This window comes from Parasteatoda tepidariorum, chromosome 1, assembly GCF_043381705.1.
Source record: "Parasteatoda tepidariorum isolate YZ-2023 chromosome 1, CAS_Ptep_4.0, whole genome shotgun sequence".
In the NCBI taxonomy this organism is placed as follows: Eukaryota; Metazoa; Arthropoda; class Arachnida; order Araneae; family Theridiidae; genus Parasteatoda; species Parasteatoda tepidariorum.
The window spans coordinates 76,875,804-76,894,887 of record NC_092204.1 but is presented as its reverse complement, the minus strand read 5'-3'; the positions used below and the strand labels follow the sequence as shown (position 1 = coordinate 76,894,887).

The following is a 19,084-nucleotide window of genomic DNA, read 5'->3' as shown; positions in this document are numbered from 1 at the left end:
GTGGAAGGAAATTGTTAAAATTGAAAATATATTATTTTGAAATCACTGAAACATTCTAACTGTCAAGTTTTTTTTTATCTTAAAAGTTAAGGAATAACTTTTTTAATTAATCGAACAATTACTGTCTTTGCCATATATTTAAAAGACAAATTCATTTCATGCATAATGAGTAAAATCAAACTTATTTCCAAGATTAAAAAAAAACAAGAAATAAAATTTCGGTTAGACATCATTTCATCAGAAAGATAAACTAACTCTCTTTATTAATCTAAAAATGAAAAATCCCATTCTGGCAGCATTGTTTGACTAACATCACCTTTTGACCCCACTTAAAATTAAAAACCCTAATTTGACCAAGTCTGTTTATCATCATCTGCCCATTCCCAAAATGAAGAATTGAAGTCAGGCCACATTTCCTCATTAAACACATCCTTTGACCATCCCCAAGTTGTGAAATTCCAATTAGGCCACATTCCTTCATCAAAAGTATCATTTGACCAAACCGATGTAAAATTGAAATAAGGCCACATTTCCTCATTAAACATGTCTTTTGTCCACCCCCAAGAGGAAAAATTCCAGTGAGGCCATATTTCTGTGTAAAAGTGATCTCTTTCCATCTCCCGAGGTTTAAAATTCCATCCGGCTTCCATTCCTTCACTATAAGAAGCAATCACCCGAGTTGGCGCACCACTTGCTCCGCGCAACTTCATTGGCATGATATACAAAGTAGCACCACATCGGGGAATTCGCCCAATATTCATCAAGTTCTCAAGAACGTATTTATTTTCTCCAAGGAGTATTGCATGGCTTAAAAAATATGGCGATGAGCCATCAATGGAGAAGGTGTCGATGCCGACTCCCTTGATAGACCTTCTTTCTACTAACCAGCGAGCAGCTAGGGAATCCAATCCTGGAAAATGTAGTTTTGTTAAATCACCATCATCTGTACCCAAGTAGTCAGTATTGCTTCCCCATCTTTGGTCCCAGCCGGTACGAAGAAGAACAAAGGTATCATCGAGACTGCATCCAGTATTCTTTTCGAAATCCATGAAATCATCAATGAAGAACTGAGTGTCAGGGTCTGATACCACTCTCGCTGAAATATCAACGACGGTTGCACGTACAATGAAATTTTCGATTGGTAACTGGTCAATATTAAATCCTCCCTTAATTACATGGGATGGTGCATCCATGTGCGTGCCTTGCTGTGTTCCGGTAGAAATAACCTCAAATTGCAACCTGTAAAAAACAAAAACCTTCAAATTAATTCTAATTTCTAATTATAAGTTTTCTAGGAACAGGATACTCAAAAAAAGCGTTATAAAATTTTTGGAAAGGGTATAGTAAGCCAAAATAAACATTTGTTTCATAACATGTAACAGGAAATGTATTTAAGCGCCAGTAGTAGCTCTAGGGACGTCAGTTAAAATCAAAAAGGGTTAAAAACATAATTTGTCTAAGTAGTTCAGCATACCGTACATCCCTTTATATGCTCTGAATTTTCTGTATATTCTCTCTCCAAGTTTAATAAAAGGTCCATAGATCTGTACAGTGACAAAAAAATGAAACATCCTGAATAACTTTTAAAGTAATTATCGGATTTTCACAAACTAAGAATCAATATTAATGTTTCGAAGTGGTTCTTAAACTTACTTTATCTATGGCAAGCAATTAATAAAACTTCACAAATTAACTTTGAAAAGTCGTTAACAGACCGAACAAGACAAAAAATACCCACTTTTTAAAATCAAAAAACTTAGAAAAAAAATCTTTTATCTCAAGATTTTTTTAAATGATATTTCCTAAATACAGAATCTTGTAAGCAATATTAAAAAGTGGTAGTATCATCGACTCAAGTAATTTTAAAAATGATTATCTTTAGTAACAGACCTGACACTATCAGTCTGGATATTTCTCTAGGACGACACGAAACAATTAATACGTACCTGGTAATTTTAAAAACAAAAATCAAATATATCTTTTAAATTAATAATAAAATGAATTTCATAAAATACATAAGTGTCTTGAAATTGTATTATACACTCGCTATAATCAAAATTAGAGCACCTAGTAAGAGTTGCCGAATGAAATAAAATTTTGATTGCCCAGGTACAACATTGATATAAGTAAGTGATTAAAAAATCAAAGAACGAATGCAGGATGTGATACGGTCGGGTATTGAAGCTTGCGTGTCCCTTATGATGACCAACAGCATCACATTCCACGGTTGCTGTAAGAACTCCGCCAAATCAACTAAACTCGGAGGCTATCCAACTTGCCTTACCGTATCGCAAACTGCAAGAGTGTACTGAAATCTTCACTCATTTGTACTATTTCCGACAATAAATGATCATTTTGCTTTGGGTTTTTAATCACTTACTTATATCAACGTTATATTTGGTTATGTAAAATAATAAATGTATAAAATTTGACTTTGTCGCTTTGTTCGGCCTATTTTCCAGGATTGCTCTTTGTTGAAAATTTATAGAAAATAAGGTGTTCGACAAATTCCTTTAATATCAAACATAATAACTCTTAATCGTAGGCATTTTTGTAAATTCACCGGAATAAAAATTATTTTTTTGTCAAATATCAAAAATGCCTCAAATTTGAAATCCACCCATACTCATATTAACTGATACATAATATATATATTTATAAAAAAACCTCAATATTTAATTACTATTAAAATTGATACGAAAAAAAATTAAAATATTTTAAAATTCTAATAAAAAGAAATTTACCAGCGACCCAGTGAATCGTCTTTTCGGTCAATTGTCATCATATATCCTAGACTTCGAGGATCCGTATTCGCTCTTTCATCATATGTGTGAGAGAGATCTACCATTCGCTTTTGAAGAGGAAATAGATACACTGCACTAGTAAATAAAAAGAGCAAAATAACTAGTTTTAACATTTTCTATTAATTCTGTAAATCTTTAAAAATAGAGAAAGATTTTAATTTTCAGCTAACAATTATTTTCGAACAATATTTTAGCTTGTTAGTTATTCTTGGAATGAGAGAGACTTTAAACTGTCTGTAATAGTCGTAAATTCAACCACAATAATGTTTTTTATATGATAAAATGAAATCTTCATTAATCATATTCCATAACGCTAGTTATCATAAGATTCAGCACAACGTTCCATCATGTCCCTTAAAAAAATATTAATCGTTTCAAGTCACGCGTATATTCTTCGCTTGAGATACCTTTTGTCCTTCAGAAATACCTACATTTCCATAAAATGCAGTTATATTTTTACTATTACGATATCATATTTAAATCGCTAGTTTAAACTTGTAATTCGTATAATACAGTGATAAATTTTAGTTAAAACTTATCCTCTTTTTTAAATTTTTTTTCTTCATTTTTACAAAATTCATAAACATACCCATAAAAAATTATGTAAACTATGAGTCTTTAATCTAACTGAATTCATAATTTGAAAACAATAGGACGAAAGGAAAAATTAATACGTGTAAATAAGGAAAAGAGAACAATATTTAATGATTACTTAACATGTTTCAAAACAATATCACCTTGAATAATTTTTGCTTCAATTGTCGGATTATTAGGAACTAAGTGCCACCTTAATAGTTCTAAGGAGTAATCTCAACTATGCTAATTAATTAGTGCTGACCATATTTTGAAATTCGAAATTTGGAAACAAAAACGTACTTCCTCAAAAAAAAACTACTTTTGTTCTTAGGGATTTAGATTTTTGACTGTCCAAATGAGAAGTGGAAGGGACAATATGATAAGTATGATACAAAAAATTTCATCAGAAAAAGTTGAAAGTTTGGGTTTGTTAATGTTAATGTCACATTTTCGCATTTAACTAAATATCAAGAATTTTTAAATGAATGGAAAAGTTTTTGAAAACAATTATAAAATTTATTTACCCAAAGATATATTCGCGTAAAAAAAGTAGTTTCAGTAATTGTTTATTATTTTATTAGTTAATTTTCAAAGCATTTTCTTAAATGTAAGGTATGGGTTGATTTCATATTTGAGGCATTTTTGATGTTCGACAAAGAAATTTTATTATACAATCCAATAACTTTTTGGCTTAGATTTTGTGATACTTACATACGATTAAGAGTTAATATGTATTAAGAGTAATATGTCAAAACTTGCATATGATTAAGAGTTGATATGTATTAAGAGTAATATGTCAAAACTTACATGCGATTAAGAGTTAATATGTATTAAGAGTAATATGTCAAAACTTACATACGATTGACAGTTAATATGTATTAAGAGTAATATGTCAAAACTTGCATATGATTAAGAGTTAATATGTATTAAGAGTAATATGTCAAAACTTACGTACGATTAAGAGTTAATATGTATTAAGAGTAACATGTCAAAACTTACATACGATTAAGAGTTAATATGTATTATATTATAAGAATTTGTCAAATCGTATTGAAAGAATTTTTAGCAAAAAGCGATCGTAGAAAATAGGCTGCTCAAAACGACAAAGTCAATTTTTCTATAATTTACCGATTTCTCAAGTATAATGTAAATGAAAAACACTTATGTATTTTAAAAAATTCCTTTCATAATAAAATTAAAAGATATCTTAGAGTGTTTTTTTTAAATTTCCTGGTACGAATTAATTGTTTCGTGTTGTCCAAGAGAAGCGCCCAATCTGTACTATTTAGGTCTGTTACCAAAGATAATCTTTCTTAAAATTACTCAGTAGGTGATACAATCACTTTTTTAAAATTTCTTTCTTGATTCAATATAAAGGAAGAATCATTTTTAATAAATCTTTAGAAAGAGTTTACTTATAAATAGTTTTAGATTTTCAAAAGATGAGTATTTTCTAAACTGCCCGGTATGTTATCGACTTTTTAAAATCAATTAGTGAAGCTTTATTAATTGCTCGTCCTATGCAAAATAAATCTGTGAACCATATTTCGGCCATAACGTCTTAAGACTAAAAAGTTTACGTGTGGTGGTAAAAAAAATTCAATCACGTAAAACTGTCCGGTCTGTTACCAGTTTGTGTGTTTTTTATTTAATGATGACGTATAAGATTCCCGCAAGTATAAGTTTTAGTTTAATCTTCGCAATCACCATTAAAGCATTTGCAAGTCACGAAAACGAATTAATTTTAGTCTGCAATAATGATCAATTTTAATTTTATTTTTAAAATTATATCAGTTTCTAAAAGGCCTCAAAATTGAAATTTACCCCTATACAAACTTTTATGCCATTTTAAACAAGACTAAATAAAAACATTGGACAAAAAATTATTCCGAGTGATATTTTTTTATTTTCCTTGCGCACTGTAAATTGATTCAAAAGTAAGTTTTTCCATAAAATAACCTTAATTCCTCTAAGGAAAAAATTTTTGAGGATTCTTTCTTCACATAACAGTCTAGGACCACTTGTTTCTGTTAAAGGAGTGGCGAGCAGCAAATAATAACGGTTATTGCAGATTAGTTCAGTGTAGAATGGTGCAATCAATAAAAAGGCCATATTTAATAACAATCATATTTAAGAAAGTAAACAATAAAAACAAACAATGATGATGGCGTGATATTTGTTTCGCTTCCCACCAATAAGCTTTCATACCATTTCGTTGCAACACAAATGATACATGAATTATTATTATGAAGTGATTATGAATTATTACAGCGCCCTCTTTTGAGTCAGGCAGAAATTCGTAGCAACAGTGCAAGCAAATAATAACACAATAAGTGAGGTCATAATTAAACAGCTGATATGTATAAAAATATGGAATTTTTTTAACTGAAATTGTTACCTTCAAATATTAAAAAATAAAGAGTAAAATATTTTGCCAAAAACCTTATTACCTAATTAAGGTTGCAGTAAATTTGAATAATATTTTTACGCACTCAAAATTTTTATTTTGTGAATCCAGAAAGTTATAGGTTAATATTAAAGGCAGATATGGGAACATGTATATATACAGTACATGAGCATCAATTTCTCCATTTTAACTCTTATAAATACATATTTTGCATATATTTTGCGAATAGTACTCAGTGAATACTGAATATCGATGAAATTTATATTGATATTTTATACTGATGACTTAAAATTGGATGATAATTAGCGAAATGTTTGTCAATATTTTGTAAATATTGAATATAGCGGAAAATTTCTTATCTGTACATATAGATAATTTAAAGTCATGTCTTATATTTAAAACTGATATGAAATTTGCGTTTGTTATTAAAATATGTAATTGGAAAGGTAAATTTTATGATTCTTTGCTTAAGAATTTATTCATTAGTATTTTACAGTAGTGTTTTACCATGCACCATAAAACATATATTTCAACTTTCAGTGTATTTAGCTTGAATTCAAAAATTCAATATTCTTTGTATACACAAATATTTGCAAAAATATGACAAAAGGATCTTGAAAACTATTTCCTTTTTCTTCTTATCAAATATTTATATACGGTGTCTTTCAATAATTGTCGCACCTTTACTTCTAATTCTGTGATATTTTATCTTTTATATTGCACTATTTCCAAGTTTATGGATGATTGAAAAGAGTCTAGAATTCATCCTTTAGTGTTAATCCAAAGATTTGGCTGGCTTGTGCACGTTTTAGTCAGAAAAAGATAGTGATGGTATTACCCGATCTCCTCACTACACTACCAAACCGTCTAATCATGTCCCGTCTTTACCAGCAACATTTGAACAGAGAAAACTACATAGATGTAATGATAATGATGCCGTTGAAAATTGCAAAAAAAATAAATACAAATAACTGCCAAAATAGCTGAAAACTGTATTAAAAATTAATTTTTAGATTAGATTGATATCAAATGTTTAAATATCGTAATCCGTTGTTTTCAACCTTAGAAATTTAACTGTTTAAGAATTGGGTACTGAAACTTCAAGAAGAAAAAGATCACGGATACCCACACATATGACCTATGACGTCAGCTGATCCTTTACAAACAAAATAGCGTTGAAAATTGAGCTAAGTTTCTCCACGTAAGTTAAAATCTTAATTAACCGGAAATTAATTAAATAGAGAGCCGCGTCGCACATCGAATTCGCTGAAATATAATTGTTTCTTGTCTACGTCTTTTACTTCAGATTTATTATTTGTTTATGTATTTTATTTTATCCATAATATATTTTTGTTAACTTCGATGCATAATCAGTTTTTTTATGTTCTACATGGCTCCGTGCCTGTCGTTGTGTTAAATAATAAATATATATAGTGAAGGAATTGAAATGTTTGTGAAAGAATATAGAATGTGTCACTTAAGAGAATTGATACTTGACGAATTTGGCTTACTCGAAATAGAATGAAAGGAACAGTTTCGAACATAAAAAACGTTTTGCATTCATGTTTTAATAACCAATCAGAATCGAGATACCCTTACTACGTCATTTGCAGGTATCCCATTAAAGAAAAGGTTATATAAAAAAAGGTAATGCTTAAAATATTGCGTTGATATGACTATTGATAAAAAAATAAAATTAAGAATGATTTATTCTCTTAAGTGAAATATTTGAAATAATGTCTTAAAGTAAAGTAAACTAAATGTGTGTCCAAAATGCTAATTGATTTATCTAATCCTTCGAAAAAAGAAAAATTAATCTTTCAAATAAATAAGAAAGAAAATTTGTCTAACTTCGTTTTCTTTTCTTTAAAGCAAACCTAACTCGCTTTCAAACTATGTATATAAACTTTACTTATTCACATGTTTGTTTTAAAATGTAACTCGATTCTCTTAGCAACCAAAATAAAAACTTTATTTACTTTTAGTTAAATTTCGCCTCGATTTATCTTACTAAAATTTAATCCTCAATAACGTAATCATTTTAGTCACTTTTTAAAAAATAAGGTTTTTAATATTTAAAAGCAGTTACCAAATTCCAAGAATGCAGCAGCCTTTTCGAATGGTAACCAGACTGTTATCATAATTAATTTCATAATTAAATTTCAGGCATTAAAACAACGAGCGTTTTGCTTTAGATTTAATGAAGTTTAAAAAATATTAAATGTAATATAGCTAAATAATTTTTTCTATCATTAATTTTATACTTTACTCTCATTAAACCTTTTAGAATTACTCTTAAAAGGATTTGAAATAGTTCGAGGGTATTTCTAGGTAAAAAAGAACTTTTCTGAGAATTAAAAGCATATAACGCATTCAATTTGAAACTTTTCAATTGGTATAGTTTTAATCATATTCTCTAATTATCGAAAAATTATTTACTTTTAGAAAATGAGTAATAGATTTCTTTTTTTTAAACCTTACTAAGATCTATATAATTTCCATTATCTACTTTTAGTTGTTAATTGAATTTATTCTAAAGTGCAAAATTATGCAATCATTTTCTGCTTTTTCTGCCATTTGATTGAAGTTAGCTAAAGCTTAAAGTTTAACTTTAAGCTTTAAGTAACTTCAGTCAAATAAATATAATTTACTTCAAGCATAATTTCCTACTTTTATTCAAACATACGTGCAAATCCAAGCTGTAATCGATTTTTGGTCAGATTTCATAACTTAAAATACTGTCTATATAAATTAATTAGTACATGATCAGTATTAATTAGCATATATCTTAGGTCCTCGAACAATTAAGATTGAATCCTAGTTCGTGAAAATCCGATCATTAGATCAAAAGTTATTCAAAGTGTTCAATCTTTCTTCACTTTTTTTACGCTTTCTACTTTAAAGTTCGTATCATAAATTATAAACATATTCATTCACCTGAAAGAAATTACTCCTACAGGGTGTCTGTAATCATCGCCCTTAATGTATATTTTTGTAATATTTTTTTCAGATATGAAATACACTTTAGCAAAGAAAAAGAAAACGCTATCAAAATCCGTTGAATCACTTGTAACGAAAGAGGAATGAAAAACAACAAAATCAGTTTGATTGTTTAATGAAACTTGAAGCTTCTTCCAATGATCACTTTTCAACTCGTTGCTATTTGTCAAAACCAAACAGGTTTTGACGTTTTCCATCCCGCCTACCTCAACAGTGGTTCGATAGAATTTAATTGCATTTTTGTTCTTTTCATCCCATATAGGATGATTTGTGATTCATATTGTTCTTACTTTTTGTTCTTTTCCTTACTTTATTTGTGACATTCTAAAAGTCTCTATAATAAGCAGGGTAATTAACAACTTTAATAATAAAACAAACTACTAAATTAAAGAAGCAAATGAACTAAAAAGTTTCGCTATAGTAAAAGGAAAAATATTCTTAAAGCATACGAATATGAGACATTCGAAAAGTAAATGTTTTCGGATGAAAAAGGGAAAATATTTTTCTCTGAAATGCAAAAATAAATTTTTTCAATTAAAATATTTTGTTTACATTCTATTGATATATATTCTGACACATAATATTAAATTAAATTTCTCTTAAAAGGAAAGACGTTTCCTGAAAATATTAAATAGATACGTTTTCTTGTATTCATATGCTTTCTTTCAAATGGAGTGAAAACAAGAAAGTCAAAATATTCTATCGAACTTCTTGCAAGAAATTAGAGAAACCTTTCTATTTCTCATGTCCCTGAAAAAGCGAAACGATTTTGTAATAGTATACTGATGCATAATAGTTAAGAAATAAGACACAAAAACAGCGAATCTTTTTCCCAATAGATTTGTATAACAAATCCTCAACATTTAAGGAATCTGGATCTGGCCTTCCCCATTATGACTTGATCAGAAACACACAAAGAAACAGTTCATAATAGGAAAAAGCTTCTAGCTGTGTATTTCGACATTTCTGCGAATAGGTTCTAGATATGAGATGAGCTTAGCCCAAAACCCTGGGATAACAAGGACTCGTTTACTGAAAAAAGTTTTCGGGTTCGAACTCATGATAAAATTTTTATGTACTTTTTTATTACTCTTAAACAAACGTTTAGCTTAGTTATTAAGGATGAAAAATCTAAAATTTATAAGAGATAATAATAAGGTAATCTGGTACTTCTATTGGCTATTTTGTTTAATGAGGCTTGAGATTAAGATTTTCAGTTTAAGATTTTGATTTTTTTGTTATTTTGGAGCTTCTTTCGGTATTATACTATGCGTAGGATACGTTTATTGACTGGTCGATTTGAGCGAAATACAGTTATAATAAGTGTGGCGAACTTAGGCATTCAAATAACACATTGAGAGATTATATTTAGTCTGGTAGTAAAAAGTAATATTCAATGTATCGTGAATGATGCGAGCAGATGCCTCCAATTATATTGTAGTTCTTGTCTTAAAAAATACGTGCTGGCAGAAACGGTAAAAACGGTCATTTATTTCCCTTATTTATTTACCATCACATGCATTTTGCATATTATTAAACTGTAACTATGTAATTTTCATTAGTTAATGTATATTTTTAAAGGTTAATTATCCTCCTGCTGAGGACAGTAGAAATTATCAGACGGATATCTCGGGCTCTGGCGGATTCGAGCTTTAAGTAATCCTATTTGTTTCTGGCTCGGGGGTGCTGGAATTAAAATTCTTCTGATTTGGAACTCCAAAAGTGAGTGTAATGGGTTACTATGCAATTTTAATCCTGATAATGTGTTCAAACTTAGCTAGAAGTTTTTCAGAATATTTTTGCAACCAACTGGTGTATATAACGTTTTTTAACTTGAACATTTCGACAAAAAACAACCTAAAAAGGTAATTTTTTTTTTAAAAAAATCTTTAACTTGAAGAGAGAAACCAATAGCAGATTTAAAATCAACGATGGGAAAATATCCTAGATCCTATAAAAAAATTCATGCAACGGGGACTAAAAAATTATTCTTCTTCAGTGTTATTCATGCAGATTAATTTTCTCTATTTGAGTTATGTCGGACTACTAAATTGATCCGCGCTGAAGGCTTCTCTCTTCTATCTCTTGGTGTTGGTTTTACCCTTTAAGTTCTTGACCTTCTGCGATTTTTTTTTCAATTTCTTGCTGACCGCTGCTAAGTTACCAAGACTTGACAATAATTATGCCGCAGATCATGATACGAAAATCTTTCCCATTTGGAGAGGGATATTGAGTTCGTAAACTTGTGAACTATTCATGACAAGGGAAGAGGGTAACAAGGCATGCGGCATCACTCACGATGGTTGAAATAAAAGCATTTGAAATGTACGAATTAAACGCTTTTATATTGTTTATTTATTTATTTATACATACATATAAATATATATATATATTTANTATATATATATATATATATATATATTGCGTTTATTTGCAAAACAAGAAAAAGCAAAACACGAACAAGCTTTCTTCTGAGGAGTGATGAAATGGGACACTTTGTAACAAAAAAAGGAAGGGATACAAATCCTGCAGAAAAGCTTATCTAAGTTTATAAGCAGCCCCTGTGCAAATATGTATTTCTAATTTTCACATATTAAGAACTTTCTCATAAAATAATTATTTCCATAACTTACAGTAGCCTGCAAAAGTTTCTTAAGAATTTTTTTAAAAAATTTAGTTACAATTATTCCTTGTAGGCATAATGCATTCGTGATGACTCCCACAAATATTAATAATAAAATTAATAATAAAATTGAAGAAATATATATTTATAGCTAAAAAGAATTTCAAAATTATCTGCCAATCATTAGTGAAGAAATATTAGAATCCTGTTGGTTTTTCAACATTGAGATAACAAACTTTCATACACAAAATCAAATATTTAACAAAATAAAAGTGGAAGAGATTATATTTCCGAATACTCTACCAATATTTCCAGATAGAATATTGCATCTTAACTAATAATAAAAAATGATGAAAATAATATAAAATATAAAATGGATAATATAAAATGGAGAAAAGCAAAATTATTTTCAATTTCTCGATTCATTAAACTTTATTAATTTTTGCTTCAACTGACTCGCTTCCTGCGAAATTTTGTCTGTGTAACATCTATAATGACAAACAAGTAAAATTTTATAAAATAAACACGTGTAGTGAATTCTATCAGATCAAAAAAAATTTCATATTCAATACGAAGAAACTTATTGAAATATCAAAAATAGAAAATAGAAATTGTACGTTTAATTCCTCCTTTCTATTTATAATTTTTTTTCACTCGATAAAATTTATATTTCACATAAGTCTCTAACAACTCAGCAATATTTTTGAAAATTAAAAATTAAAGCTTATAATTGTTTTGCAATATTTTCAAAATAAATCTTTTCATTTTCTTTAAAGTACCTGTTCAAAAAAAAGTCCTCTTTTACGAAGTTTTGATATTATTAGTAAAAACTATTTTTATAACATTTTCTCAGAGTAAAAATAAACCAAACTTAATTACACGGTAACTTTCATATGTATATTTTATTTCATTTTATAACTAAGATTGGTACTTATTTCGAAGGCCATAAAAATTGACAAATTACTATTGAAGCCATTGATGCTTAATCATGGTATTAATTGTATTTTATTTCATTTTATAATTAGTGTTGAATAGCTAACCTAATTCTAAGTTTGTGGCTGTCAATGTTCTGCTCCTTAGACTTGTAATTTTGAACTCAACCCAAAAGACAAGGGAACTCCTAGATCAAGTATTGGGACAAGCTATCCTTTGTGAAGGACTTTCTGATTGAACTAACCCACAACTGCGTTACATGGAACGGAAAAGCACGAAAACATTCCTCGGTAAGCCCGACAGCAAGGAGATTCCAACTCATGATCCGTCAACCACTGATACTTTATGTCAACACTATGGTCGGTGCGAGCAAGGAGCAGAATTCGTGTCACCTAGCCACAACTGGATTCGAACTTAGGTAACGTCTTATTATATGCATTATTAAGAGAATAGATATTTTTTGCAATAGTTTTTTTTTAAAATCTAAAACATATTATGTCACAATAACGTAGTGTTTAATAAAATATATACTACCAATGGCCAACTATGAGACGAGTGTTACAATTATATTATGATAATTTATTTTAGATTAATCTTTTTATTTTTAAAAAATAAAGCCTAATAATTTTCAGAAAAAAAGGAATAGCATGTGATGTTTAATTTACTAATATGTTTTTTTCGTCTGCTTAAATTTCTACAAATTGCTTTTTTTGTTAAAAGTAATTTTATTCTATTGCAATTATTGTACAATCACTTATAGAAGTTAATTACATTCCTAAAAACAGTTTTTACTCTTAATATCAAAATAACAATTAATCATTCTTCTCTCGATGATTACTTCACGATTCGAATCTATCTTTTTATTGTGGACCTAGCTGAGAAATAAGTTTTCCTTAAAAAGAAGAAAAAAATCTTCTTTTTTTTTTGTTTCTTTTTGTTCTTTCTATACGTAAACTCTTTTTAAAATCCTCCTAATTTGTTTGATTTTGACAATGTTTAGAATTTATAAGTTGAATATTGATAACACCTTATGCATGGGATTCTACAGTTTCAGTTTTAAAAAGGATTCTATAACTATCTATTAAAGATGGTAATTATAAACAGATCGCATGTATATCACTTGATATGCAGAATATCGAATAATTGCATGATATAAAAATATTACATCGATATTTAGTTGTAGCTAATTATTCCCGTGTTTTTAGATAATAAGTTTTTAGTCCTTCCCTAACTTCAAATTAAAATTAAATTTTATTTTGTCCTTCCCGTAGTGGCATCAATCCCATCTTCATGGGAATAAGTATTTAAAAATATTTATTGTTCGAAACACATCTTCTTTATCTTCCAACTCTAATAAAGCAATTCCATCTACTTAGTTAATCACGTATACCCCCAAAAAATAATACAGAGAAGCGATTACCCTCTTGAAAACGTGATATGAAATAGAGGGTCCAAACTGTGGCAAGATAAGAGGAATATCCATCAACAGCTATGTTTTCGTCTCGAAAAGCGACGATATCGAAACAAAAATAAAAAAAATGGAACAAATAAACAAAAAACTAAATAAAATAGAAAGTAATATTATCAGAGCTGGAAAACATACGGGCGGGGTGGTGGCGCGAGTCCGCTAACAAGACACATCTTTCTTCGCTGTCCAACCCGGAAATCACGTATTTTGAAGGAGCGGAAGTCCGTCCTTCGATTGACACTTTTTGCCCGACCTTCAGCAGTATCGCCAAGTTAAGTCGTTTTTTATCGTTTGGAAAGCAAGAATGTAATACTGAGTTAGGCTATTGATAGAAATAGTGCACGTTTAGTTTATCCTACATATTTTTTCATGGAACAATTATATTGAATTGGAAACTAGAATTTAGTTAAGTTGTTTTTTATCGTTTGAAAAGCTAATATTGAGTAAGAATATTGATAGATGTAGGGCACGTTTAGTCTATACAACAAGTATTTTTATGGAAAAATTACGTTGAATAGAAAACTAGAGCATAGTTAAGTTCTTTTTTATCGTTTGACAAGCTAATACTGGGTAACACAAATGATAAAAGTAGAGCACGTTTATTTTATCCAATATGTATTTTTATGGAGCAATTATTGCATAGAAAGCTGGAATTTAGAAAAGCTAATACTGAGTAAGGCTACTGATAGAAGTAGAGCATGTTTAGTTTATCCATTATGTATTTTCATGGAACAATTATATTGAATAGAAAACCAGAATTTGATAAGTTGTTTTTTATCGTTGGAAAAGCTAATACTGAGTCAGACTACTGATAAAAATAAAGCACGTTTAGTTTATCCAATCTGTATTTTTATGAAACAATTATATTGAATAGAAAAATACAATTTAGTGAAGTCGTTTTTAATCGTTTGGAAAACGAAAATCTAATACTGAGTAAGGCAATTGATAGAAGTAAAGCATGTTCAGTTTTTCCAATATTTATTTTTATGAAACAATTGTATTGAATGGAGAATTTAGTGAAGTCGCTTTAAATTGTTAGGTAAACAAGAATCTAACACGGAGTTAAATTGCACAGTCACAATAGTTTTCTAAATTTCACACGTGAGAAAAAATTCCTAAATGTGCTAAATGCCTGCAAAAAGATTAATTATTTTTTATCCTTTTCTTGTTTATAACTTTAATGAATTAAAATGAATGATAATTCACGAAAATTTTCTTTATTTGTCTCAAATATTCTGGAGGACTTTTATAGATTTTTAATTATTATACATACCCATGGTCCCCTTCCCCGCCAACGACGCTCATGCACTATTCTTTTGCTATTCTTATTTGTAATTCTTAATATTTATCTCTAAACATTTTCTTCAATTTAGAGCCCTAAATCAAATTGGGATGCTCTTATCAAAGTTTCATATCTATCTTCATGAAGTACTTTCAGTTATTCTAACGGTTCCAAACAGTGTAAACTTTTTCTTGTACTTAATTTTTCGGAAACTGTTTATTTAAAAGGCATTTTGTTATTAATGTGATTTGATTCCCCTGCGCTTTAAACTCTCCATTGGGCTGACTTGAAATAACATCAGAGAAAATTCACGCAAAAAGAATGCTATTAGACTTGTAAATTTGATCAGTTACTTGATGTAAAAAACTGAACGTCTTTGCAAATCCAATCGATTTCTACACTTAACCTAGTTCCCAACTTGCGTTTTATTCTATCAACTCAATTTTTCAAGCTGTCTTAGTTCAATAAATCGATTTTTATCAGCTTAAGAATATGTTGCGTACTGGAATGCATTTCTTTCTGGATGATGTTATCAAAGAAATAAATCATTGTTAATGATAAACAGATTTTTATCCAAATTTTTTTGCGATTCAAAACACTGTGAAACATTTGTCTTTCCTTCTAAGCGATATCTAAATTCATTACTCTTAAAACATTTCTGAATAGTTAAATATATGTAAAAATTAAATACTGTTTATGGTAGACGTTTATTCACATTCGAAATTATTTTAATTCATATAGATCCGGAGTAATCTGATTAAATTTCATTTATAAAATGTAAATACATTCGAAATTTAAAAATAAACTTCCTAATGAAGGATTTCTTTAAAATAAACATGAAAATTGTTTAATGCGTTATTTGTGCCACGATCTTCGAAATAATTTATTTTTTTAAAAACGCTTTTGGAAAGTTTAAGTGAGTTTACGATTATAAGGGCATTTGCCATCTTCTGAAGAAATTCATGGTTTAATAGTTTTAGGATGTAAAATTAAACAAATGTATTTGCAAATTAAACATTTTAAACTTAATAACACAATAAAATGCTTCAACTTGAACTGAATTATTCAACTTAACACTCAGTTAAGGTTAAAACGCATTTTCTTGGTAATATGTTTCAATTTACCAATAATATGGTAAAAGTTACCAATAATATGGTAAAAGTTACCAATAATATGGTTCAAGATACCAATAACATGGTTCAAGTTACCAATAATATGGTTCAATGTTCAACCTATTTAATTTCGGTTAAAATTTTGGCATTTAAATTGTTAAATTTTAAAACATACTTGAGCATTTAAAGTCACTGTATAAAATGCCGGACTCTTTTAAGTAAAGTAGAAACTTTAGAATTATTATATACTTTGCCTAGTCATCATTGAATAGAATACCTATAGGCATTCTATAGGACAACGATGGCGAACCTTTTTGAGTAGAGGGTCAAATTTTGTTCATTATTTTTTGAAATACTTTTTTGGAATACTTTTTTAATGTAAATTTTATTTTTTTATATATTTTTAGCTAAATGTAGAATAATACGAACTATAACTTTGAAAACCAGAAATTCCCGTAAACCATTATCATATGAATAAAAAAATTACAAAACGAATGGTTTAAATGCCGCATATTTTGTATTTATTAACCATGCAAAATTATATTGTTGTTGTTTTTTTACCCGAAAATATCATTATTATTCAGTGTGGTAATTTTCCCAGAATTTTAATCTTCGAAAGAATTTTAATCCACTTGGAAAGGGAATGGTTGTAAAAAAAACAATAATGCGTTAACACCGAAAATTCAGGTCTTAGTCTTAAAATTTTCTAAACAATTATTAGTTCTTATTTTCATTTCTAGAATTTTTCCTAAGTTATTAAATCTGAAATTATTAATTTACATATATGTGCTACAAATATATTAAATATGTGCAATTTAAGTTATTCGAGAAAATCTATACTTTCATTTGTAAGTCATTTATGATCATACAGTAGGGGGACGCATGACGTCACACCATGTTTTGATTTCGACACCATTTTTATCCAAAATGAACTCAGTGACTAAATCATTGTCATATTGTAATGGTCACGAGCTCCTGCACATGTGCAGTGATACATGGTAGAAAATCAGTTGACCAATATTCACTTGAAAATATTTGTTTAAATAAATGTAACTTTTTAAATAAATTCCACCTTAGATATTTACAATTGTAATTTTTTAATATTTTCAATTACTTGTTTGCTTTTTAATGAAGCAAAAATAAGTTTACGAAAATCAACCGTAGGTCATTTAAAAACTCTTCGTGGGTGAGTACTTCCCTCCTGGGTACGTTCGTCATCATTGCTATAGAACGACAATCGCTCGTTATTCTAAGTAAGAAACGTGAAAATTGCTACATGCGTTGCCTAATCATTTTATAGAATGCCTGTAGTTTTTTCATGCTCATTCTATTGAATGCCCAACACAGAGCGTCAACAGAGATATATATATTTAAAATATATATATTTCTTCAATTAACTACAGTATTGTAACTATATAGTATTAACTATAGTATTGAAACTACTATAGTATAAACTATAGTAGTTTCTACTATAGTTACTAAGCCTGACTAGGCATTCTAAAGAATACCGTATGTCATATATTAATGGAGGCACATATATATTTTAAAAAATATTTCTTTGATTACAGAAACTACTATAATTACATAGCTAGCCTCACAATTGCTTCAATTGCACAATTGCGTCAATTACTTTTTTCATACATTGACGAATACATATATATTTAAAAAAGCATGTATTCAACTAAAGGAACTGCTATAATTAAAAAGCACTGATTTGGCATAGAATGCCGTATTTCCTACATTGACGGAGACATATTGCCAACTTGTACTATCGTTACAAAGGATTTTACAAGATTGTAGTAAAACAATAATGAAGTTTGGAAACATTGTCTAAAAACGAAACTATTAAGATATCTATAAGCATAAGTAGCCGACAAATAGATATTATCTACATATTTTTTAAATTTATTAATTCGTCATGATTGTTTAAAAAAAAAATTTGAAACTTTAAACTTCAAGATTTAATAAGCCAAAACGCTAATGTTGCAACATTAAAACACAAGTTGCTACAGGAAAACTAATTCTCAACGGCTGCACAAGTTGGCAGCTATGCATATATATTTTAAAAAAATATTTCTTAAATTGAAGGATCTACTATAATTACTAAGCCCTGACTAGACATTCTATAGAATACCGTTTTTCATACATTAACGAAGACATATTTATTTAAGAAATAATTCTTCACTTAAAAGACTGCTATAATTGCTACTGAGAAGTTACACTTCAAATAAATTGCAAATGGAATAAAAAATATTAGCAACTTAATTTATTATATTTTGCATTGATGCAAAATGGGCATCTCATTATGTTAGATCAGATTTCACATAATTATTGCAATGGCAATGTAGTTTTTATCAACTAAAAGCTGTCAACTGTTGCCACATCTTACAACTAAACTTCGACCTATGATAATCTGATGAAAACTTAACTTTTAGTGGAGTTTTGATAACCCTGACTCCCATCAGCACTCATCACGTAGATTTATATGTTTTTTTTACTTGAACTGTTAACTGTTCTGTAGCGATATCCACTAATCTTATGAGACTGCGTGATTTAAAAAATAGTAAAAAAAATCTCAGCTCGTACGACTTTCATTGATAACACTAAAATCAACAAGACAGCAATAAAAACAACAAGATCCTCTTAGTAAAAGATAATTTTGGGAGTTGTATCAATCAAAATCTGCAACCGAAATTTAAATTTAAATTTTTTAACTTGAGCAGAAATTTATTATGGCTTTAATTTTAAAAGGGACTTTATTCGTTTTACTTATTTAACCAATATGAAAGAACGCAAAGCCCATTAAATTTTCAAAAATAAAATATCTATTTTTTCGATGTTTAAGTAATTTGACAGAATTTATTAATTTCGAAACATTT

General features: G+C 28.6%; 1 protein-coding gene across 1 annotated transcript; it reads right to left on the bottom strand.

Annotated features, from left to right (window-relative positions):
• Positions 1-232: 232 nt before the first annotated feature.
• LOC107437142 (isatin hydrolase-like) lies at positions 233-14,068 on the bottom strand. The gene is made up of 3 exons (XM_016049050.3): positions 13,947-14,068; positions 2,745-2,879; positions 233-1,239 (listed from the first exon to the last, which is right to left on the bottom strand). The coding sequence occupies exons 1-3, from the start codon at positions 13,982-13,984 to the stop codon at positions 345-347; spliced, it is 1,068 nt and encodes a 355-aa protein (XP_015904536.3). The 5' UTR covers positions 13,985-14,068; the 3' UTR covers positions 233-344.
• Between the last annotated feature and the right edge of the window lie 5,016 nt (positions 14,069-19,084).

Coding starts and splice junctions, on each gene's coding strand:
- LOC107437142 (XM_016049050.3), bottom strand. CDS start 13,984: ATGTGTCTTGTTAGCGGACTCGCGCCACCACCCCGCCC. Junction 2,880..13,946: donor CTCGCGCCACCACCCCGCCC/GTATGTTTTCCA, acceptor TTTATTTACTAG/TGCAGTGTATCTATTTCCTC. Junction 1,240..2,744: donor GACGATTCACTGGGTCGCTG/GTAAATTTCTTT, acceptor TGTTTTTTACAG/GTTGCAATTTGAGGTTATTT.